The 23785-nt window shown below is 47.1% G+C and overlaps 1 protein-coding gene and 1 long non-coding RNA gene across 4 annotated transcripts; both read left to right on the forward strand.

Moving 5' to 3' along the window:
* Positions 1–12524: 12524 nt before the first annotated feature.
* On the forward strand, positions 12525–14542 carry LOC123075380 (uncharacterized). 3 transcript variants are annotated; one of them, XR_006436125.1, is made up of 4 exons: positions 12525–13051; positions 13375–13520; positions 13649–14118; positions 14235–14542. It is a non-coding gene; the product is annotated as an uncharacterized lncRNA (long non-coding RNA). The 3 variants fall into 3 exon arrangements; XR_006436124.1 differs by having other exon boundaries at positions 13649–13751; positions 13869–14542; XR_006436123.1 differs by having other exon boundaries at positions 13649–14542.
* A 990-nt stretch (positions 14543–15532) lies between these two features.
* On the forward strand, positions 15533–16149 carry LOC123075381 (major pollen allergen Art v 1-like). The gene is made up of 2 exons (XM_044498001.1): positions 15533–15616; positions 15734–16149. The coding sequence occupies exons 1-2, from the start codon at positions 15553–15555 to the stop codon at positions 16054–16056; spliced, it is 387 nt and encodes a 128-aa protein (XP_044353936.1). The 5' UTR covers positions 15533–15552; the 3' UTR covers positions 16057–16149.
* The last annotated feature ends 7636 nt before the right edge of the window (positions 16150–23785 follow it).

Consider the following 23785-nt stretch of genomic DNA (forward strand, 5'->3'; position numbering starts at 1 on the left):
TTGCATGAAAACAACATGAAAAAACATGCACATGAGCTTGTTTATGTGCCACGTACAACATTAAAGAGACTCGGTAAATCGTCGTCATGATTCATCTTATTCATCCTTTGCCTGGGAGAAACATTTGATGTTCCATTGAATAAGGTAGGCATGAGTTTGTATACAATCCTACATCTTATGAGGCTTGTAAGCTCGCCTTAGGAGTAATAGAAACAAGGCTTGCAGTGTAATACAGTAGCTCAAACACACATAAATTTTCCCATGCATGGCCCAAGGTGTCTTCACTCGGCCCAAGGAACCTTAGGTCATCCATATCAAATATATCCTCTTCTTTTACACCATGAGCTTTCATGTAATAACGGATTAGGCAATGACCTCGTCGTAAGAGAGACCCAGCAGCGATGCTAAGTGAGGCCACTGGACAGCAGTGATCTGAGACATTGATTACATAATGGCAATCCCACTCTGGATTCACAATATCTCTTGCCATCCAGACCAATACTTGTTGCACAGACTTGCTAAAGAAAGTAGCACATAATTCCCCGTCAAGCTCATGGAGAACAATATCATCATCTTCAACTGTAGGGTACACGTTGTTAAGCAATGGAGTGATACCAAATGTTTCATCTTGAAGGCAGAAACGAAGCAGCGCCCGCGGGGGACATTGATGATTTTTCATATCTATTAAATAGAATAGGGAACCCTTGCAGTGTATGGCAGTTTGTGGACACACAATAGGGTATGGTGGATCCAGCAAGGTTTCCCTCCAGTTGCCCTCGTCACCATTAATGGTGAAGACCTCCATCCCCATTGCAACAGAACTGTGATCACAGGAACGGTAGAAAGACCGTGCAACCTTATATGTTCCAGTGGAAACATCAAGGCGAAACCAATCGGAAGGCAAGTGGAGTGCTGCAACATATTGCGGTGGCACTTGGGGAGCGCAACAGCATCTCTAGTGGCTGGGTTGAAGACATAAGCGTGGGTGTTTGTGGGGAGCAACACCAACCCATCACAGTGTGACATTTGGGACACCAGTGCGAACTCGCCTGTGGGGAACTGCCTCCCATAAAGGAGTGTTGCACTACTACTGCTCCTACTCATGTCATCTTGTTGTATAGACCACAGGTAGAAACGGATGTTGGTGGAGAAAAGACCCAAAGGGTTTGGTTCCAGATAAATGTGGGGGGTGACGAGGAAGGAAGATGGGTTGCGTTGTTGTTTCTGTTTGGAGCAGTGGAGGTGCGCACGAACAAAAACAGGGTCAGAGATGATAGCGTACCAGGCCTTGCTAACCAACTTAAACCTCACCAGGGACTCCACGGGTAGCCGGATCAAGATCTCCCACACCATCACGTCCAATAACAGCCCGCTTATAGGCTGCGAACTCATCGTCCTTTGCTTCCTCTGTGGCACACTCCCCGTCCTTTGCATCCTCTGTGACTTCCTCTTCTTTATTTTCCTGCATCATTAGCCGACTTCTTTGGAAATGTACCATTAACCCCCTTCAAGTCCACGCAGCAAGAAACAAAACCAAAATATAACTAGGATCTTAATAATCTGTATATGCAATGCACGGCACCGGCTACGCTGACACGAACGTGTATGTGTATATATACAGATATGTGCGTCTCCCTGGCCTGTTGGTATCTTTCCCGGACACGGTGTCCGTCTTAGTATAGGAGACGCACCAAATTATTGTTTTTCCCTTTTTGTCAGCAACAAAGGATTCAGTGAGATCCGAAACCTCAACAGATCCGGTCAAAAGCTTTTGATTCTCTCGGAGAAAATATAGTGAAAAGTACAGAAGAAATATTTAGGACGCCGATAAGTGTCACACGTGTGGGCGTTAGGAGGTCTGCCCATACATTTTGTGTGGTGTATAAGAGGAACAGCCCACACACCTACGTGTGGGCAAAACAAGTAATGCCCACATACCTTTTTTTCCCTCCCGATCCCTCTCACACGCGTGCGTGTGGGCAAAATAGATAACGCCCACACGCCCCGTACATCAGGCCTCGTACCTCGTGGTCCCGCACGCCCCGCGTGACAGTCACCGCGCGCCCGCAGTTGCCATGGTCCAGACCCTCGTCCATGTTCGTTTAACTGCAGTTGCCATGTCGCTGAACTACGGTTGCCATGTCGGACAACTACAGTTGCCATGGTTGCTCAACTGCAGTTGCCATCTCATGCCAAAAGTTCCAGATGTCATTTTTGGGCAACTACGGCTGTTGCCATGTATGGTCTGGTTTACTAGAGTTGCCATGATTTGCAAACTTTAGGGGTTTGCCACCTACTAACACTAGGCAGTTGTCATGTATGGTCTGGTTTACTATAGTTGTCATGATTTGAAAACCTTAGGAGTTGCCACCTACTAACACTAGACAGTTGCCGTGTAGCGCTATAAAAAGACATGGCAAAACAACATGTTCGGGTAAAAAAGAGAGAGTTGCCATCTGCTTACAAGCACACTAGGGCAGTTGTCATGTACCCTGCAAAATACATGGCAACTGACATGTTCAGGTAAAAAAAAAGTTGCCACCTGCTTATAAAGCACAATAGGCAGTTGCCATGTACACTGCAAAACACATGGCAAGTGGCAACTTGGGTGTGGGAGATGAGACGGGCGTGTGGGCGAGATGGCAAATGCCCACATACCAGCCCTTGTGCGTGAGTGCAAATTGGCGTGTGGGCGAACTGCTGAACGCCCACACACCAGCCCCTCCGGTGTGGTGAAACGGCCATGTGGGCGACCGGATGAATGCCCACACACCAGCCCAGTCCTACGTGGCACTAGAAACATGCCAAGATTCGTGCGCTCACCAACGGACGCGGATTCACGCGTGTGGGCGAGATGCAAACGCCCACATGTATGGACGTTAGTGTTTTTGAATATTTAATGTGCTGGCAGAAATTAGCAGAAACATCCTTCTGTTGCCGTTGGTGTCGTCGCCGTCCAGCGGACTGGCCATGGCTACAAGCTCGATTGGAAAGGTCTTGCGCGTGGAGGCGGTTCTGAAGCTTCGGGATTGGCGGATGCTAGGCGTAAGCCGGCTGATAAGAGCCAAACTTAAGCCGCCTCGTTAGCCACTCGATCGGGCCATCAGGAAGCGACATCAGCCGTGGGATCCATCGAGTCAACCCACTCAGCTTTTCCCTTCGCGTTTCTTTTGGCGGCTGCAAACAGCGCGTACACTTTGCGTCGGAGAGAAAAAGCAGCAGCCCCAGTTCGCAGCGCCATGGCACCCCCTGTCAGCTCGAGCGCCCGACGGCGATGCTGCAAAACAGCAGGTGCCGCACACGGAGTTGTTTCGTTGAAGTAGCTGGTCAGTTGCAGACCGACGGCGAGCCTCAAACGATCACCGCAGCGCGAAAAAAACTCGAGCCCTAGGTGGCGCTCCATTGCGGTTCCGGTGAAGCTCCATTGCAGCCGCGACAGAGCTCCAACGACTCCGGCAGGGCTCCATTGCAGCTCCGATGAAGCTCCATTGCAGCGTCGGCGAGCTCCAATGACCCCGGCGGTGCTCCATTGCAGCCCCGACACGCTCCATTGCAGCGACGGTAGAGCTCCAACAACCCCGGCGGTGCTCCATTGCAGCCCTCGGCACGCTCCATTGAAGCTCCGGCGAAGCTCCATTGCAACCTTCCTGGAGCTCCAACGGCCCCGCGGCGCTTCACTGCAGATCCGGCGGCACACGACGATGCTTCATTGCAACCTCGTCGGAGCTCCAACGACACCCGTGGCGCTTCACTGTAGCTCCGGCGGCGCCCGGAAGCGCTCGGAGGCGTTTCATTGCAACCTCGCCGGAGCTCTATTGCAACTCTGACGAAGCTCCATTGCAGCCTGACGTAGCTCCAACGCAGTACGACGGTTCCCGGCGATGTTTCGTTGCAGCACCGACGGGTCCCCCGCGATGCTCCACTGGAGCACCACGCAGCCCCGGGTGGCAGCACGGGAGTTGCTGGAAAAAACCGGCGAGCCACCGCGTCGCTCGCTTGAAGCATGGACAGAGCGTCGTCGCCCCCCTATTGCGACACCGCCACGACCCCCGGGTCCGGCCGGCTGCACACTCATTTGCAGCATCGACACCCCGCTGCCCTACCTCACCGGCAGTTGCATCTCGCACAAGGGCGCGTCCGCTCTTGCAGCGGCCAGTGGCTGGCCTTGCAGCAGTTAGGACGACATGTTAGCGGTGTGCTTGGAGCAGGTGACGGCAAGCTCACCGCGGTGGCCGTTTGATGATGGAGCAGGTGACGACAAGCTCACATGGGCGATGGTGGTTGTATGCTTGGGTTGAGAAAGAAGAGAGCCCGAGTGGATAAGATAGGATGGATGGCTCGTGATGTTTCCTGGAGGGAAAGGACAGAGACAGGCGTGCTGGGCCACAGGGGCACGTGCCAGCTAGAGGAGGAGGTTTGCCTGACGGAGAAATAAGTCGGATGAATATAAACGTTTTCCGCTAAATAAGCCGCGCGCTTGAAATAACGGCTTTTTAGCACGCGTGTCCGAATCGGCAGCTCGCACCCGAGCAAAAATCGCGTGGGCGCTCCGCGGGGCCTCGCGCGCTGGTTTTTTCAGGTATCCGCTACCGTGCGTTGTACAGCGACTTGCCCGCGCGAATGTCCACCAACCGCCGGATCTGAAATATCCACTCACGCGCACGACTTCTCCATCCTCTCCAGCGACCCGTCGGCCCTTCCCCCCGCCGTTCCCCACCGCGCGTGCCGCTTCCCCCTCTTCCCTGTTGGTCGCCGGTGCCTCCTCCACCGCGGCCGCCCCTCGAGCGCCCCGTTCCGCCGACGAACTGCGCCCGGCGGGTGTTTGCAGCTTGGCGCCCACAAGGTGTTTGACAAAAGCTTGCAAGGTATATATTTGTACTAAACCTCATATTTATAGATGAATTCGGAGCATGTTGTTTGTAGTGTCAAATATTAGTTTGAATTCAAATTTGTAGGTGAGTTCATCCCACGATTCTTCCGATGAAGAATTTGATCTTCAAGAGGAGGAGGACCTTGCAATGGTCCTAGCTATGCACATCAACAAAAAGCCGAAGCACGGTTTTTCGTCGTTAGAAACTATGGAGGGAGAGGATCGATGCTGAGAACAGATTGATGAGGAACTATTTTACTGCAGATTCCCATATATCCCGAGTCCTACTTTCGACGCCGTTTTAGGATGAGCATCGAGTTGTTCAAACACATTGCAGAGAAACTAACGAGCTATGATCTATTTTTTTAGCAAAGGAGGAATGTCGCCGGAGAACTCGGGCATAGCACCTTTCAAAAGGTGACCGCCGCTTTGCGTATGTTGGCATACATAATTCCGGCGAATCTAGTTGATGATCACTTGGCCATGGGTGAGAGCCAAGCCATCATGTGTTCGAAGCGCTTCGCGGTTGGAATCGTGCAAGTGTTTGGTCCGGAATATTTGAGAGCTCCCAATGCTGAAGACGACGCAAGGCTTTTGGAGATGAATAAAGCTCGCGGGTTCCAGATATGCTTGGCTCAATGGATTGTATGCATTGGAGTTGGAAGAACTGTCCTAAGGCATGGCATGGACATTCCACGGGCAAAAAAAAGGTTCAACTATAATCCTTAAAGCGGTGGCCTGTCAGGAGACTTGGATCATGCTTTTTTTTGGAATGCCAGGATCGATCATCACTCATGAATAGTATTGCAAATGATGAACTACCACCGGTGCAGTTTGTAGCAAATGGCCATACATACAACTATGGCTATTATCTTGAGGATGACATCTACCAAAGGTGGCAAACATTTGTGAAGCCGTTGAAAAACCCAGAAGGTAAGAAAAATGTTTATTTCCACAATGCTCAGGCGGCGGCTAGGAAAGATGTGGAGAGAGGTTTTGGAATTTTGCAAGCCCAATTTGCTATTGTGAGAGGACCAGCTAGATTTTGGGATCGAAATATCCTTTGGTACATCATGAATGCTTGTGTGATCATGCATAATATGATCATCGAGAACGAGCGTGGGCAAGATTTGGACTATTCTCAATATGAGTTGTTGGGACGTCCCGTACGAGTGCGGAGGAGTGTTGAGAGGGTGGCCCGCTTTGTTGGCTCCTATTATGCCATTCGACATGCCGAAACACATGATGAACTTCAGAAGGATCTAGTCGAGGAGTGGTGGGCATGGAATGGGCGACAAAACACATGACTGTTATTTATTGTATTGGTCATGAACTATTTGTTGTATTGAACTTTAATTATTTGTTTGAGTTATAATAATAAATGAACTATTTTTTGTCGATTTATTTTGTGTGTGTTTGATCTTCTTTGTTTCACATTGAATGCAAAATGTTGTTTGTGCTGGGCGCGTGCGCTCTATTTTACAGCGCCTGCTGAAGCGGCACTCGTGCGCTAAAATTTCTAGGCGTCCGGTGAAGCAACTGACTAGTTCGACGCGCAAAAGCGCTGCAAAAACTAATGATAAATGAACTATTTTTTGTCGATTTCTTTTGTGTGTGTTTGATCTTCTTTGTTTTACATTGAATGCAAAATGTTGTTTGTACTGGGCGCGCGCGCTCTATTTTACAGCACCTGCTGAAGCGGCACCCTCGTGCGCTAAAATTTCTGGGCGTCCGGTGAAGTAACTGACTAGTTCGACATGCAAAAGCGCTGCAAAAACTTTTAGCGCGTCGCGCCTGTTGAAGATGCTCTTAGCGACCCTCTCTGCCATACTGCGGCGACCATTACGCACGCGCAATGTTTAAAACGAGACAGAAGAAAATGAGGAAACCGCGATTCGACCCCTGGTAGCTACACTCAACCTCATGTTAAGGGCATCTACAACCGTTTGAAAGGGATTCAGTTATGTAATACTGCCCCCAAGTCTCAACCATTTGTTGTTTGCAGATGGCTCGTTGGTACTAAGGAAAGCCAATGGCGAAAGCACCACAACACTGCAATACATACTAGAACTCTATGAGAATTGCTCGGGAAGTACAGACAATTAGTTTTGACAAGTCGTCGGTGATGTTCAGCAAGAATACAAGGAGTGCTAACCGGCAAGAGGTCCTATATGTACTGAATATTCGAGGGGAGACATGGAATGAAAAGTATCTGGGGCTCCCAGTCTATGTTGGTGCAGCAAGATCACAAGTTTTTTAGTATCTTAAGGATAGGATCTGGAAGAGAATCCAAGGATGGATTGAGAGGCTTCTGTCTCAGGCTGCTAAGGATGTTCTAATCAAAGCTATCCCAACTTTCGCTATGTCCTGTTTTGACTTGACAAAATCTCTTTGTGAACAAAATGGGTGCCATGATCTGCAGGTATTGGTGGCACGGCAAGATGACATGAAAAAAATGCACTGGCTGAGCTGGGAACTTTTAACTAGACCGAAAAGTAAGGGGGGCTGGGTTTTAGGGATCTACACGGTTTTAACCTTGCAATGCTTGCCCGCCAGGCGTGGCGTGACAGTACCTGATTCCTTGTGCGTCCGGGTCCTAAAGGCCAAGTATTTCCCGTCTGGATCGATCTTGGATGCCCAACCAAAGGCGGGGGTATCATACACATGGCGAAGCATTTTGCGAGGGTGCAGCTTCTTAAGGAGGTAGTCATCTGGAGAGTAGGAGAAAGGACAAGCATAAATATCTGGACTGATCCTTGGTTGCCAAAGGACGGAACACGGCAGCCCCGAACCCCTAGTGGCAACTGTGTGTTTACCAAAGTCTCTGAACTAATTGACCCAAATACTATGACATAGGGTGAGACACTGATTGGATATATTTTCTGGGAGGAGGATGCCAGTATCATTCTAGCCATGCTGATAAGGGAGGACTTTGAAGATTATTATGCATGGCATTACGATGGAAAGGGCGAATTTTCTGTCAAATCCGCGTACCAGGTGTTTGTTGGAGGGCTCGATGAAATAGCTTTTCCTACATCTGCTGTAGCAGCTAAAGAGGAAGTGGACTGGAAGAAACTCTGGGCTATGCCCTGCCCGCCCAAAGTCAAGCAGTTCCTATGGCGCTTTGCTCAGTCTGCCGGTCAAGATGAACATCCGACGGAGAGGCGTTGAATGTGAAACCCTATATATGTGTGTGCTGTCGGCGACTCGATGAAGATGGATGCCACTTGTTTATCAAATGCAAGGAGGTAAAGATGCTTTGGCGGGAGATACAGATGGAGGAGGTCAGGTTGCGGTTGTGTGCATGTAGAGGAGCAAAGGAAGTGGTGCAACATGTCACCTCGCACTCTCGCTATGTGAGAGTGATCAAGTGTTAATTACATGCATGCTATGGAAGTGGTGGAACCGCAGGAATAAACTAAACAAGAATGAGGGTGTGTCTCATGTTGTGACCACGGCTGCACATGCAAGGTCCTTCGTGCCGCCCAACCGTCCCCCGCATCGCCCCCCGCATGGGCGACTCGGGCGGATTGGCAATCCTAGCCGCTAGGCAGCCGCAGATCCCGTGCCTCCCTCCGTCGCCGCTGGAGGAAGCCACCGGGCAAGCCTGGTGCCCGACGACGGTGGGGGAGGCTCCCTTCTCTCCCACGCAGGTTTGGACGATGCGGGGCATCCATGGGCATGGGGCACCTGCCCAGATTTCAATCACTGGCGGCGTAACGTCTCTCCGGCGGCGGTGCTGCAGGGTCGACGGGGAGGACTGGTGGTGCGGCTGTTGGCGGCGATGTGCGGGTTGGCTGATCCAGCCCGTACATGTGGCCGGCCGGCGGCTGCGTGGAAGGGCCAGCGAGGGGCGCCAGAGGCCTCTGCTGGCGATCCGGTGGAGTTTCTGGATTGGATCCGGTCGTCACGCCCGATCCGTCCGGCCGTTTGGGATATTGCGGGGTGCCCGGCGGTCTGCTGCCGGAGTACCGACGGCGACGTACGTCTTCGTGGCGAGGTTCCGCTCGGTTCCAGCCAGCCGCAAGATCGGGACGACGTGGCTTTCGGTGAAAATCGCGCCTGACTGCGGTCTTGGCGGACGATGGCGGTGTCTCGAACGTCGTTCCTTTCTCGAGGCATCGTCGTTGCAGGTCACGTCAACCTGATTGGGAAGTTCCGAGGGAAACCCTAGATCTGGGTCTACCGGATCGGACGATGACGGCGCCTTCGGTGTCGTTCTTCCTCCTAGGGCATCGTTTTGGAGCAAGTGCTGGTTGGAGGGGACAAGAGGAGGAGCGGTGTTTCATCTTGCCCATTGATGACGGCAGATCTCGGCGGCGTGGCGCAGTGAAGACTCGGCGCCCGATGCGTGGAGATGGACTCGCGCAGGAGGATGACGCTGTCTGGTGTCGTGGTGGCGTCGGCGGCAGTTAGACCAGGCAAGGTACATGCATCAGTACAGCTCTGAAGATGGATTGGTGGCAAGTGGCTGCGGCGGCTCATACCCGGCAGGCGTCCTGGTTGAGGAGCACGCCGGACTAGTGGGTGCCCATACCCGGCACGCGTCCTGATTGGGACCTTAGATCTTTGATGTTAAGTTTGGCTGTTATGTCTGTTTGGTATTAGGCCCAGACTATCAGCGCCCCTTCATCAACTGGATAGGAGTTGCGACAGATGTTGCGTAGACGGTGACTTTAGTCTTACTGTTGTATGACTTTGTAAGGTCTTATGTCAATAATTAACAAAATGGTTGTATGCATCGTCCAGATGCAGAGGCTGGGGTCTTCCTTCTTTTTCTAAAAAAACAAAAACATGCAAGGTCCTTGGCTCTAGAAGTCATGCAGTTCAGTGCGAAACAGCCAAAGGTGCAAGCTACCAGGCCGGCCTACAGATGGACAAGACCGGAGGGAGATAAACTGAAAATCAACATCGATGGGCGTACCATGATTCATCGGGGACCGGGGGCTGGGGGTTTGTAATCCGAGATAGAAGTGGAGATGTTGTTGGTGCAGGAGATGTGAAAATCACGCATGCCAGTACTGCCACGCGTACAGAGGCCGAAGCCTGTTTCCAAGCATTGTCAGCTGCGGCGACATGGGGTATTTCCAATGCGGTTGTGGAATCAGATTGTCAAATCCTACTGAACGTGTTATACTCAGAGATACCAGGCAGTTTATCCGTCTGAATTTTAGTTCTTTGGCTTTTTCTTTTGTCCCTCGTGATGGTAATAAAGTTGCCCATGCTCTCGCTGCATTGGGTTGTAATGGCTCGGAGCACCACCGGTTGTGGTTGTATGGTGTACCGAACAATGTACGCGTGATGATGGCCAGCGAGTCTGCTGAGCCTGTTTAAGTCAAGGAACCTCAGTGTTCCAATTTCAAAAAATAAAAGAGCATCTACAACCACATATTGCAAATCTGTGCCCTCAAATGTCCCGAACGATTGGGCGGGCCTCAAAAATGACCATTTTCAATCACACTCGTATTAGTCCCACCTCACCGCGTGACGAGCTAGTCGACCGGCTTAATAGCCGGGTCGTGCGGAACCAATAAGCTTCTCACTTCATTGGATCCTTTGTAAAGAATAGACTATTACTATAAATCTTCTATGTGGTAAACATATAAGATTCATAGTCACGGTCTATCTCCTTTACAGGGGAAACATTTATATCCGTACTGCTTTTTATGAATCACAATTTGTCAAAAAAGTCGATGAATAAAATTAAAAATCTACTATCACTATAGTAAGGGTATCAACGTACATGAACGAGACGAACTTGACCCTCGACGAACAATCATCAGTTAATGAAATACAGTCTAGTGTCAAGTTATCTCGCTCACACAACAATAATTGATAGACTTACATAACAACAGAAAAGCTTGCCGTCATGCGCCAGCGTGGCTATTTAAGACGATCGGCGTCCGCCTCGCCCAGCAATGTGACACTAAAATTTTGCTGCGCCTATGAGAGAGGACGGAACTTCAGTCGGTGCAGATGGGACCGCTACGACCTGCAGCGGGGTCAGAGCACGCACCTAGGCGCCCCCATAATCCGCCTCAGGGCTGGATATGAGGAGTGTCGGTCAGCCCGGGCATTTGAGGTCCGTTTAAGGCGCCCGGCTGGGTCAAAATTTTGCAACCGGCCAATGACCGGGCGGCCCGCCCGCGCGTTTGAGGCGGGTTTGGAGTGCCCGGCTGTGGATGCTATAAAGTAGTTCGCGGGTCATACTTGAGGCATAAAGTAGCTGGGTGCGCCCTATTTTTTCTTTCTTTCTCTATTTTCTTCTACCTTTTTTGGTTTTTCTTCCTTATTTCGCTTTTTTGTTCTCCATTTTTTCATTGTTTTTTATTTGTTTCTTAGGTTGTAATTGTTTTTCTCTCTTTTTGTGTCTTTTATTTCTTCTCCGGCTTAGTTTAGTTTTCATTTTTTTTAATTCTTTCTACATTTGTTTCTTTGTTTTTTTAGTTTTTGTTTGGTTTCCTTTTTTCTTCTGCATTTTTTTCTTTTGTATTTTCTTATGTTTGTTTTCGTTTTCACTCTACATTTTTGTACATGTCAAAAAAAATTGTAACAAGTGATCAACATTTTTTGTTTACGTGTTCAACATTGCCCGAACGCTATTTCAACATTTTTTGGAAACTTGTTCAGCATTTTAATAGTTATTCAACATTTTTTCAAATACTTGTTCAAGATTTATAATACTTATTCGATATTTTGAAATACTTGTTTAACATTTTTCATATACTCCTTCAACAGTTTTAATACCTATTCTACATTTTTCAAATACTTGTTCAACATTTTCAAATTCATGTTCAATATTTTTAAATACTTGTTCAACATTTTTCATATACATGTTAAACATTTTTTGAATACCTATTCAACATTTTTCAAATACTTGTTCAGTATTTTTAATACTTATTCAACATTTTTTCAAATACCTGTTCAACACTCTCAAATTCTTGTTCGACATTTTTTAATACTTATTCAACATTTGTTTTCAATTGTGATTTTGAAGAGTGTTTTTGTAATATATACATATATATAGAGAGAGGACATCTTAAAGTGTAAAGAAAGGTACAAAAATAACAAAAAATGAGAACATAAAACACACACAAAAATCGGTTGTGGCTCCCGAGCGGCTAGGCCGGCCCGTCTGGGAATCGCCCCAACACGAGCGCATCCCCATGTCTCGCTTAAAGCGAGACATAGGGGTGCCCCTGCCATACGCAGTCCGGATTCCACCCACGGGTAACTTGGCCGGACCCACCTAGCTGCTCTCAAAGATACGCAGATACCTGGCATTTCCTAAATGGCGTTTATTCGATTGTTGCAAACAGGCGCACACCGCTCCCTCCGCGTTGGCCCGGCCCATCTTACGTTTTGTTTCTTTTCTATAAACCCTTAAAGAAAGAGCGCCCGTGGAGTTTCAAACTCTGCATCCGTGCTTCCCCGTAGGAGATCGAACCACTGATAAACAACCAACATATTTTCTATTGTGCTATAAGACATCTATAATACCTAAATATTTCATCCCCGCTATGTAATTTCTCTTAACATGCAAGCTAGCCACATCAGAAATAATCCACCTCAGCAAATCCACAACCAGCGAAAACAAATCTTTTCCTTTAGTGCGCATGGTTTCCTTCCCATCTTCTGTAACTGACGAAACGTGTCGTCTTATCCTCAAACCAATCGACATCTCATCATATATTCCCTTCCATCAAAAGCTTGAACTCTCGGGTTCTCCTCCACCGGCCGGTCGCGCCACGCAAGCCGGCGGCAGCCACTTCGCGCATCTACACGGGTGGCGCCTCCCTCGGTCCCTCACCCGGTTGTCCGCGTCTGCCAAGCTGGCCGGACAACTGCCGAGAACCCACATCGGAAGCGGCGGCGCTCCTCCTGTAGACGCCACTGCGGCCGCCTTGCCACAACTCCAACCACCGCATGCCTCCAAACACCGTGCAGAGGCATCGTTCTGATAAACACACTACAGCTAAGTTGTGGATTATCCCCTTTGACGTTGCTTTTCATTTGATTCGTATAATCCCTGTATTCCTCTTCCCAGAGCATCCAGATCCATCCCCTTCCTTCAGTTTGTTGTCTGGGATAGCCTCATACACCTGCCTCTATTGATTTTGCAGCCGGTGGCATGCTGCTGGGCTAGCAATCCGGAATTTTTTACTTCGTCTACCCAACAAGGTAAAGATTAGCCACGATCCTTTATTTTTCGTGGGAATAGTCCCATCTACCCGCTTCTCTTATTTTTACTCAACGTTCTGACTGCCAGCAATCCTACCCCATAGAGTTTGGCCCTGATGGTAGCTTCTTGTTGCATTTGTATTCTTCTGCAGAGATTAACTCTATTCCACTGTCCAAAAAAAGATTAACTCGATGCATTTTATGATGAGAATGAGATAGTCCATTCTGGATTTATTATAACTAATGTAGTTACTGCGTGATTATCTATATACTACAATCTGGATGTTCTAGCAATAACATGGTATGTTCCTTTATAATTGCAGGTATACAGTCAAGTCTACACAAAACTGTATGGTCGACAACCTTCTTTACTCTTGCATCAGGATCCCGCATACAAATCATTCGCAAAGATTTCTCTACTCTTGATCGTGGCTAATCTTTACCGTCGCAAAACTTCGCTCACTTTCAGGTTTGCTGCTTGAAATTCTCATGCCTGTAATTTGCTTTAATTAAATTCCAAATGTATCGTTCCCAGGGTCTCACGTACAACTGATGGAGAATTTTTTAATGAAAATGTTGTTCACTGTTTTCCATTAGGGATCTTTCGATCAGAGCAAGAACCCGGCTGCGACCAACCTCATTTCATATTTTTGCCTCGGTCAGCAGCTTGGCATATTTTGTTCGCTCCTTTTAAACCTGGGTAATTCTGCACATATTTTTTATCTCCAACTCCAACACATGTTTTTGATATACCAATGGGTCATTACAGGTTGGTATAGCTGTTTGTGAACTTATATCCTTTTCCTTTTTTCTTCAGAATATGTTTTTCCAATGCTAGCAGAATTCTATAGACTTTATATCTTAAGAGGCCATTACTAGGACAATGCTACCTGCCAATAAAAATTCTTCACGAATCAACAGGGTGTACAAAAATGTGTGCAGTGTTACCATACAAAATGGTTGAGGTGCCATATGCTCTCTCATGTTTACCCTTACTGTTTACTTTAGTTATTCCAACAAAGAGTCTGGCAGATCATGATGCTTAAATTTCAACCACAAAACGTCAGGTGCTAATTCTCTCTTCTCTTACATCGTGTTACTTTTTTTGTTACACATAATTATCTGAAGTGCTACCCTTTTTATTGGTTTTCTATCATCTCCTCTTCCAACACTTGCACTCCAGGATGCCTCTAAAGCCTCACATCACTCTTCCATCAGTTCTACCAAGAAAGACATTCAGCATATACATGCACGCAATGAATCAGCTCACGGAATCTACAAATGCAAAAGTGTGCGGAACTATCAGAAGCAAATTTCAGGGAGAAAACATCAGCAACTAACTACCCATGAAGATCACATTATAACTGTTGGTTGCATAAACAAGGAAGCAATTTTCATGGCATATAGCTCATTTGTACATATATTATACAAAGTGGTTGCACTGAATATAACTTATGTACAATGTACTACTTAAATTTTCCCTTTCAACTCAAGCCCCCCTACAGATATCATGGTGTTTTATTCTTCGATTCATTAACACATTGCTTCTCAAATTAGTCCCCAAATACCCGCAGCAACGAGCGGGGAATTCATCTAGTTACACAAATGCTTGTATCCAATATTTGGATTCTCATATCCTCCAAGACATTACACAAATGCTTGTATCCAATATTTAGATTTCCATATCCTCTAAGGCATTGAATGCATAGCCAAGAGGGGTGCAATAAATATCACGCAATCCCGTTCTTCTCCTCACACCACCATTCCAACAACTTCTTTTGAGCACTTGGCCATGGCGTTCAGTGGCACCCAGATGCTCGGTGCTTTCACCCTGGGCATTCTCCTTATGGCCTTCTGTAAGTTCATATAACAGATTTTAACGCATCTCCCATAGTTCAGAATTTTGAAGCAACTAGCGGGAACATGAATTCAATACACATGATTAATTATTGGAGATAGATACTATACACAAATGCTTGTATACAATATTTGGATTTCCAAATCCTCTAAAGCATTACACAAATGCTTGTATCCAATATTAGGATTTGCATATCCTCTAAGACATTACACAAATTGTCGTATCCGATATTTGGATTTCCATATTCTCTAGGCCTCTTTTGGTTCATAGGATAAGAGTATCATAGGAATAAGAAAGTTGTAGGAAATGAGATGACATGTCTCTTAAATCCTATGAGTAGGGACAGAAAAAAAGATGCCATTTGGTTCACATCAAAGGAATTTTTCATTAAGTCTAGACTAATGTTTATTTTCCTTTGAAATGTGAAGGATATGAACCAATCCCATGTAGCAATAGAATTCCTATGAAATTTCTATAGACCAAAGGAGGCCTAATACATTACACAAATGCATGTGTCCAATATTTAGATTTCCATATCCTCTAAGGCATTGAATGCATAGCCAAGAGAGATGTTATAAATAGCACACAATCCCGTTCTTTTCCTCACGCCACCATTCCAACAATTTCTTTTGAGCACTTGGCAATGGCATTCAGCGGCACCCAGATGCTCGCTGCCTTCACCCTGGGCATTCTCCTCATGGCCTTCTGTAAGTTCATATAGCAGATTTGACCGCATCGCAATCCCATGCAATTTAAGATCAAATCTATGAAACGATTGCTAATATAATTTTCGGGTGCACACGCTAATTGTATGTCACATGCAGGTGCGGAGGCTCGGGTATGCATGTCGACTAGCAAGTTGTACAAAGCGAACCCTTGCAAGAACGTGCGCTGCACCAAGGCTTGTCACAAAGAGCACTTCAAGGGTGGGTTTTGCTCCAGTAAAAAGTCGATCGTTGATGACGAGCTCAACGAAGACAACGGCGACAACAACTTTGGCAAACGGCCTAAGAAAAAATCGAAAAAATCGTGCATGTGTACATTCCCATGCGGTCAAACCCCACCACCACCGTCGGAACCTGATGTGCCAGAGCCGCCCGAAGTGCCAGTGCCCGGGCCACCGCCGAGGGCCGGCCATATTTATTGAGTGTTGAGTAAATGATCATATGTATGAACCTGAGGTGTCGAGGAAAGAGAGGAAACAATCACTGCTTAATTTGTACACATGCATGATTGATTGCATAAGAATGATAATAATAATAATCTAAAGTGAATCAACAGTAAACACGAGTGTCTCTACCATGGATCATAGTCACTAGTAGGAAAAGGGGCTTTTACCCCGGTTTGTAAGGGCATTTTGTCCCGGTTTTCGAACCGGGACTAAAGGGTCGTTACTAAAGCCCTAACCCTTTAGTCCCGGTTCTTACACGAACCGGGACAGAAGGTCCTCTACGTGGCCGCTGCTGCCAGCCCAGGCAGGGGGGCCTTTGGTCCCGGTTGGTGCCACCAACCGGGACCAATAGGCAGGGCCTTTTGTCCCGGTTGGTGTCACCAACCGGGACCAATAGGCATCCACGCGTCAGCATTTCAGGGGCTGGGGTTTTTGTTTTTTTTGAAAGGGGGGGGGGGTTGGGGGGTTTCGGGGGTTAATTTAGGTGTTTCATATATTGTGTTAGCTAGCTAATTAATAGAGAGAAGTGTCCTCTTTTATCTTCGTGCTTGGTCGACGCTACATACTATATACGTATGGAGAGGACTAGACACGCTAGCTAGTAAGCAAATGAAGGAAACAGAAGATCGTCATGAACATATGCATATAGAGAGAAGTGATATCGACCACCTCTCCTTCTCCGAGAGGATGGTCGAACAACAAGTTCTCTTATATCTATCTGACACTACCGGCTACATATATACAATAATTATCTCTTACAATATAATCTCCTAATTAAATTGTAAGAACACAGGGTCCACATAGTATTCTCCGTTTTCAGCGATCACGTGGTCAAGGAAGAATGCCGCCAATTCCTCTTGAATTGCTCGCATACGATCTTCTGCTAGGAGTTCATCCCGCATCCGAAACATCTAATTGAAGAAGGGGGTCAATACATATATATATGAATAAATGAAACTCGACACAAATGATGGTAATAAAATAAAATTGTGAATATTATTGCTTACGCACTTCATATTGTTCATCAGAGTAGCCCCGCTCACAGGTCGTGTGGCGGATAGACTCGCAAATGTAGTATCCACAGAAATCATTCCCTTGTTCCTGCCACAACCACTTTACAAGAAATAGAGGTCAATCTAACTGATAAGCAAGCATGCTAAATGGTATTGATGAAACTAGCGTTGAATCACTAGGAGATGTGCGGAACATGCTACTATAGTACTTACTTTCGGGTGTCTAAATTGCAGCTTCTTCGGCAGTCCCGGAGCTTTTGTGGTGAATTTTCTCCAAACCCTGCCAGACAAAGAAAACAATTACTTGATATCAGGAAATGAACAAAGTTGCTGATATGGTGGATAATGATCGATTTAACTTCTCGAGCATTTGAGTCATGTTCGCATAGTCCTGGGGATCTTTTCGTCTCGAGTCTAAGACGGTTACTACTCCCTGCTCAAGCTTAATCTCTAGGAGAATATAGTGGAAGCTGCGCATGCATGCATAAGTCATCAATTACATTACCATAACCTGGACTAATAAGGGAAACCGAATATGCACAAGACAGTAGCACTCACTTGAAGTTGTAAGGAAAGAGTATTATATCTTTATTTTGATTTAATACCAACGATCGTAGCAAGTTGGGCTCGGCTTCTTTGGCATGTTTTTCAACCGTATATGCATCTATGAGATTTGTGTTAATGAACCCAATATCATCGATTTGTCTTTTCTTCAATTCGGCGATCTTCAATCTGCATAATATAGTGAGGATAATTATAAATACATGCAATGAAAGAGCTGGCCCATATAGAGAGACTTAATGACAGAAGTAATACTATTTACAAACAGTAGCAAGTGATCGTTGTTTTATCGAGGGCCTTTTGATTGAAAAACTGGAAGAACTCCTCAAATAAAACATTCAGCAGTTCAATTCCAACGAGGTCATGCTCCGATTTAACTCTCAGCGTTAAAGTATTCATCCCATCAGACTCTCTGCAGGTTTTCATGTACCAATCATGTAATCTTCGCATCATCGTTGTTAGAGATCTTTCATCTTTGACGAGAGGCTTCCCGTAATGGTATTTGTGTTCGTCCACCTCCATGATTTCATAATGTACATCGTCGGGCAGGTAATCTCCAAGATTGCTATAACCGGCCATCATCCTCGCATCATTAGCGACGATGTCTTTAGACACCTTGAGCGGGGGGCACGATTCGTTCGCTTGTTCGCCGAGCTGGGCAATTTTTTTCCCAGCTCGTCGTTCTATTAACCTTTGATCACTGACAGTACTTCCCGACCGCTCCGCTTCGACAAATGTCTTTGCAATAATGCGCTCATAGTTGCCTTTCGGCGGAGACTTTGGTGGTTTTGTCAGGGCATCCAGAGTGCGCTTCGCTTTCACCGGATCTACCTTCTCCTCCGGAGGTGGATGTTTCTTTGCTTTCACCCCTTCAAAGAAGTTCTTCACTTCGGCTCGCACGATCTTCGCGTTCTCCTCCTCGGTCCTCTCGTATGGTAACTTCTCTGGAGTCTTTAGAGAAGGACTGAATTTGTATCGCCTCCCGCCTCTGGCAGCTGTACTGCTAGACGCCGGCAGAGCAGGCGGAGCGGCTGCGGCTGTCTTCTTTCCTTGCTTACGAGACGGAGGAGAAGGACTACGACGCGCCAGAGCAGCCGGAGCGGCGGAGGGTCTCTTCCGCCCTTGCTGACGAGGCGGAGAAGGAGGAGGCTGGCTGCTCTGGCACGCCGGCGCGGGCGGAGAAGGAGGCGGAGTGCCGCCACGCGCCGGAGAAGGAGGCTGATGAGTGCCCTGATCACTCGCCGGAGGAGGAGGCAGAGTGCCGCCACGCGCCGGAGAAGGAGGCTGAGTGCCCTGATCACTCGCCGGAGGAGGAGGCAGAGTGCCGCCACGCGCCGGAGAAGGAGGCTGAGTGCCCTGATCACTCGCCGGAGGAGGAGGAGGCGGCGGAGTGCCCTTACTCGCCGGAGGCGTCCAGTTCGGAAGGTTAATGAGCTCCTTCCGCCATAGGCACGGAGTCTTCAGAGCTAAACCCAGCCGAGTCTCCCCTTCACCGGTAGGGTGGTCAAGCTGGAGGTCCTCAAATCCCTCCGTTATTTCATCCACCATCACCCTAGCATATCCTTCTGGAATCGGTCGGCAGTTGTAGGTTGCGCCGGGTTCAGGAAGTAAAACAGAGCCAACAGCCGCCTTGACTTTGAAGTTCTGCCATTGCGCCATAAGGTGGCAATGTTGAGACTCCATGATAGCATCCACGGGGTAGCTAGCAGGAGCCGTCAAGACATGCTCCGGCTGAAGCAGCTCGGTGGAAGCCACGCTGCTTCTCCGCTGAGATGGCGGGGTAGCTTCGGGGATAGTTTCAGCATGTCGATTGCCGTCTCGTTCCTCTAGCACTTGAACCCTTTCGTGCAGCTTCTGAATTTGGGTCTGCTCCATTTTTTTCCTCCTCTCCTGGCTTTTGTAACCGCCTGCGTCCGGAAAACTAGCCTTCCACGGAACGGAGCCTGGCGTGCCTCGTGTCCGTCCAAGGTGCTCAGGATTCCCGAGGGCCATTGTGAGCTCGTCGTTCTCTCTGTCTGGAACGAACGTCCCTTCCTGCGCTGCATCGATATATTGCTGAATCTTCTTGACTGGTATTCTCAAAAGCTCGTTCGTCCAAACGCACCTCCCTGATACAGGGTCCAAGGTTCCGCCAGCCCCGAAGAACCAAGTCCGGCAACGGTCTGTCCAGTTCATTGTCTGTGGTTCGATCCCTTTTTCAAGCAGATCATTCTCAGCCTTGGCCCACTTAGGCCGGGCTTTGAGGTAGCCACCTGACCCCGTGTGATGGTGAAGCTTCTTCTTCGCAGCATTCTTATTGTTTGTCGCAGACATCTTCTTACTCTTTTCCGATGTCTTGTGGGCCACAAATGCGGGCCAGTGATCTCTGATCTTCTCATACCGGCCGATGAGTTCTGGTGTCTCTTCTTTCTCGAGAAACGTTTTCAGCTAATTCTTCCACCTCCTGAATAGGTCTGCCATCTTCTTAAGACCATGAGACTTGATTAATTGCTCTTTAACTGGTTTCTCCGGATCCTCCTCTGGCGGAAGGGTGAAATTTGCCTTCAACTCAGTCCAAAGATCATCTTTCTGCATATCATTGACATAAGACACCTCAGGGTCTTCCTTCTTAGGCTTATACCATTGCTGGATGCTGATCGGGATCTTGTCCCTAACTAGAACCCCGCACTGAGCAGCAAATGCATCCTTTGTCCGGATGGGTTCAATCGGTTGGCCGTCGCGCGCGATTGCTGTGATCTCAAACCTTTCATCCGAGCGCAACTTTCTCTTCAGGCCTCGTCTCTTTACCGAAGTTGTGCTCGATCCGGAGGGCTAGAAAAAGAAGAAAGACGAGTGTTAATTAATATGTGTACATACCAAAACAATGAATGCATCAATTAGCTAGTCAGCACAGGCTTAACTAATATATTTACTTGGCCGGACTCTGTTCGGTCACCGGAACCGTCACCACGGGCTCCTTCTTGCACCAGCATTGGGTCACCGGAGCCATCATAATCATGTCTTTCCTCCTCCACTCTTCGATCACCGTAGCCTGCTTCTTCACCCTGTTCTTCCAGACCATCATTGTCGTTAAGATACGACAAGATATCACCTCCGGCTAAGATGATGTCCCCCAACACCTCTTCTGCTTGCTCGTCTCGTCCGTGCTCCATTGTTTCTGCAAATATTACAACATGGCAATTATTACACAAACATGACAGCAGGTGGATATATTAGTGCAAACGTAGACCTAGCTTATTCCGGGTTTGGGGTGGCCTCGGCAATGCTTCAAGGGTAGGGGCGCGGCGGGAGGGGGTAGGAGACCGACATCGTTTTTTCTAGGGTTTGGGTGTCCTCGAGAGTTTTGGTCGAGCGAGAGGGCCGGGGGGTGCTCCCGTGGTATAAGTTATCACGGTCGAGAGGGGGTATAAATATCGACCGTCCATCATGTCGAACTTATCTAGGAGGGAGTTATATATATCGAAAACGACGACATACATACATGGGAAAATAATTTTATCGGGGAGGGGGTATATCGACCCCCCCCCCCCACGTGTTGAAGTTATCCGGAGGGGGTTATATCGACAACGACGACATACGTACATGGGAAAATAATATTATCGGGGAGGGGGTATATCGACCCCCCCTCGTGTTGATGTTATCGGGAGAGGGGTATATCGATGACGACAGACCCATAAAACATAAGAAAATGAAGAAGAAATAAAAAGAGGAGAAGAAGAAAAGGAATAGAGGAGAAGATCGAAGAAAAAAAGAAGAAAAAAAAGAGGAGAAGAAGAAAGGAATAGAGGAGAGAAGAAGAAAAAGTAGAATTTTTTCTATTTTTTCTTCTTCTCTTCTATTCCTTTCTTCTTCTCCTCTTCTTTTTCTTGTTTTTTCCTCTTCTTATTTATTTCTCCTCTTCTTCCTCTCCTCTTCTTCTCCTTTCTTCCTCTTCTTATTTTCCTTTTTACTCTCATTCATAAAAAAATGTTCAAATAGAAAATTTCGAAAAAAGTAAAGGTTTTGCCTAATGCATTGTTCATATTTCATCATGTTCTATGAACAAAAAAACATCATATTTCATCCACATCCATGCATACATCATACATATATGAACAAAAACAATTATGATAACAAGCATATATATCATCATATATAAAAAAAAACAAGCATATATATGAAAAAAAAACAAGCATACATATGAAAAAATGCTAGGGAGGGCGCCGGCTGGACCAAGGTGAGGAGGACCGCGGGGTCGGCGGCGAGGACGGCGACGGGGCTGTGGGCGCGCGCTCGGGGTAGGGGGCGACGGCGGCGAAGGGCGGGGCAAGGCGACGGCGACGACGGGGACGGGCCGGGGCGGCGCGCGTCGGGGCAGGGGCGCGGCTGACGGCGAGGGCGCGGGCAACGGCGGGCGACGGCGAGGGCGCGGGCGACGGCGACGACGGGCACGGGCGACGGCGGGGGCGGCGGGCGGCGTCGGGGCAGCCTGGCGGCGTCGCCGTCGTCAGGGCGGCAACTGCAAGGTGAGAGTGCAAATTTCCTAAGTGTGAACTTATATAGCAAAGCCTTTAGTCCCGGTTCGTGGCACCAACCGGGACTAAAGGTGGGCATTAGTCCCGGTTGGTGCCACCAACCGGGACCAAAGGCCTCTTTTCAGCAGCCCAAAGGGCGGAAGCGGCAGCCTTTGGTCCTGGTTGGTGGCACCAACCGGGACTAAAGGGGGGGCATTGGTCCCGGTTGGTGCCACGAACCGGGACCAAAGGGTGGAATTGGTCCCGGTTCGTGCCACCAACCGGGACCAATGGCCTTGCACAGCGGCGTGGTGGTGGGAGTTTAGTCCCACCTCGCTAGCTGAGAGAGAGCCGCACCTGTTTATAAGGTGTGGTGCGCCTGAGCTGTCGAGCTCCTCTCTAAAGAAGGCTTACGGGCCTAACCTCTCTGTACATGCCTGTGGGCCTACTGGGCCTTCTGCGGGCCTGAATCCTGGCCCATGGATGGGTTTCTAGTCGTATTCAGGCCGTGGTGGCCCAGTAGGTGGCATAATTTTTAATTTTTGGCCTGTTTTTTTATTTTATTTTTTGCTTTATTTATTTTGTTTTGTTTCTACTTACAACAAAAAACTTATTTATTTTATTTTATTTTGTTTCTAATTACTTATTTATTTTACTTTATGATAATTCCTTTTGCTATTAAAGTTTCTAACAAAAAAGTTCTTTATGAAAATTATTTTTGCTTTCAATGATTTTGAACAGAAAATACTTCGATAATTTTAGTTGCATCAATTTTATATAATTTTAGTTTCAATAATACTAGAGGTTGCTTATAATGTTTTGAACAGAAAATACTTTGATAATTTTAGTTTCATAAATTTTATTTATGTTATTAAAGTTTATTTTATTTTGTTTCTACTTATATATTTTTTTAAAGTTTATATTATTTTGTTTCTAATTACTTATTTATTTTATTTGTTATTTTTCATGCACCATTTTTCATGCATTTACTGATTATTTTGAGCTATAAAACCCTAAAATTGAAAAGCATTTTAAATGAACTCTGAAAAGGTTGAAAGTTGGCATGGTATCATCATTTCATCCACATAGCATGTGCAAGAAAGTTGAGAGGGTTACGGCAAAAAATGGATGCACTTCGTGTACAAAACAGACAATCTCTTTCGAAGTATCAGGATTTCATACGGAAACTCGTCTGTTACAAAGGGATTTCATTTTTTAAAACTTATTTGAACTCCTGACTTTTTGTGTGTTCAAAATGCACCATTCAAAAAGCCACATCATCAATTTTCAACCCTTTCTGACTTCATTTGTTATTTTTCATGCATTTACTAATTATTTTGAGCTATAAGACCCTTAAATTGAAAAGCATTTCAAATGAACTCTGAAAAGGTTGAAAGTTGGCATGGTATCATCATTTCATCCACATAGCATGTGCAAGAAAGTTGAGAGGGTTACGGCAAAAACTAGATGCACTTCGTGTACAAAACGGACAATGGTATCATACTCGTCTGTTACAAAGTTGGCATGGTATCATCATAATAGTTGCGGGAGAAAGTCTTCACTTTTTCTTCGCTTGTGTCATTTGCTTATTGCGCCGTCACCATGGATAATCTTCATCGTTTATCAGGATGCTTGGGT

This window comes from Triticum aestivum, chromosome 3D (assembly GCF_018294505.1).
Source record: "Triticum aestivum cultivar Chinese Spring chromosome 3D, IWGSC CS RefSeq v2.1, whole genome shotgun sequence".
In the NCBI taxonomy this organism is placed as follows: domain Eukaryota; kingdom Viridiplantae; phylum Streptophyta; class Magnoliopsida; order Poales; family Poaceae; genus Triticum; species Triticum aestivum.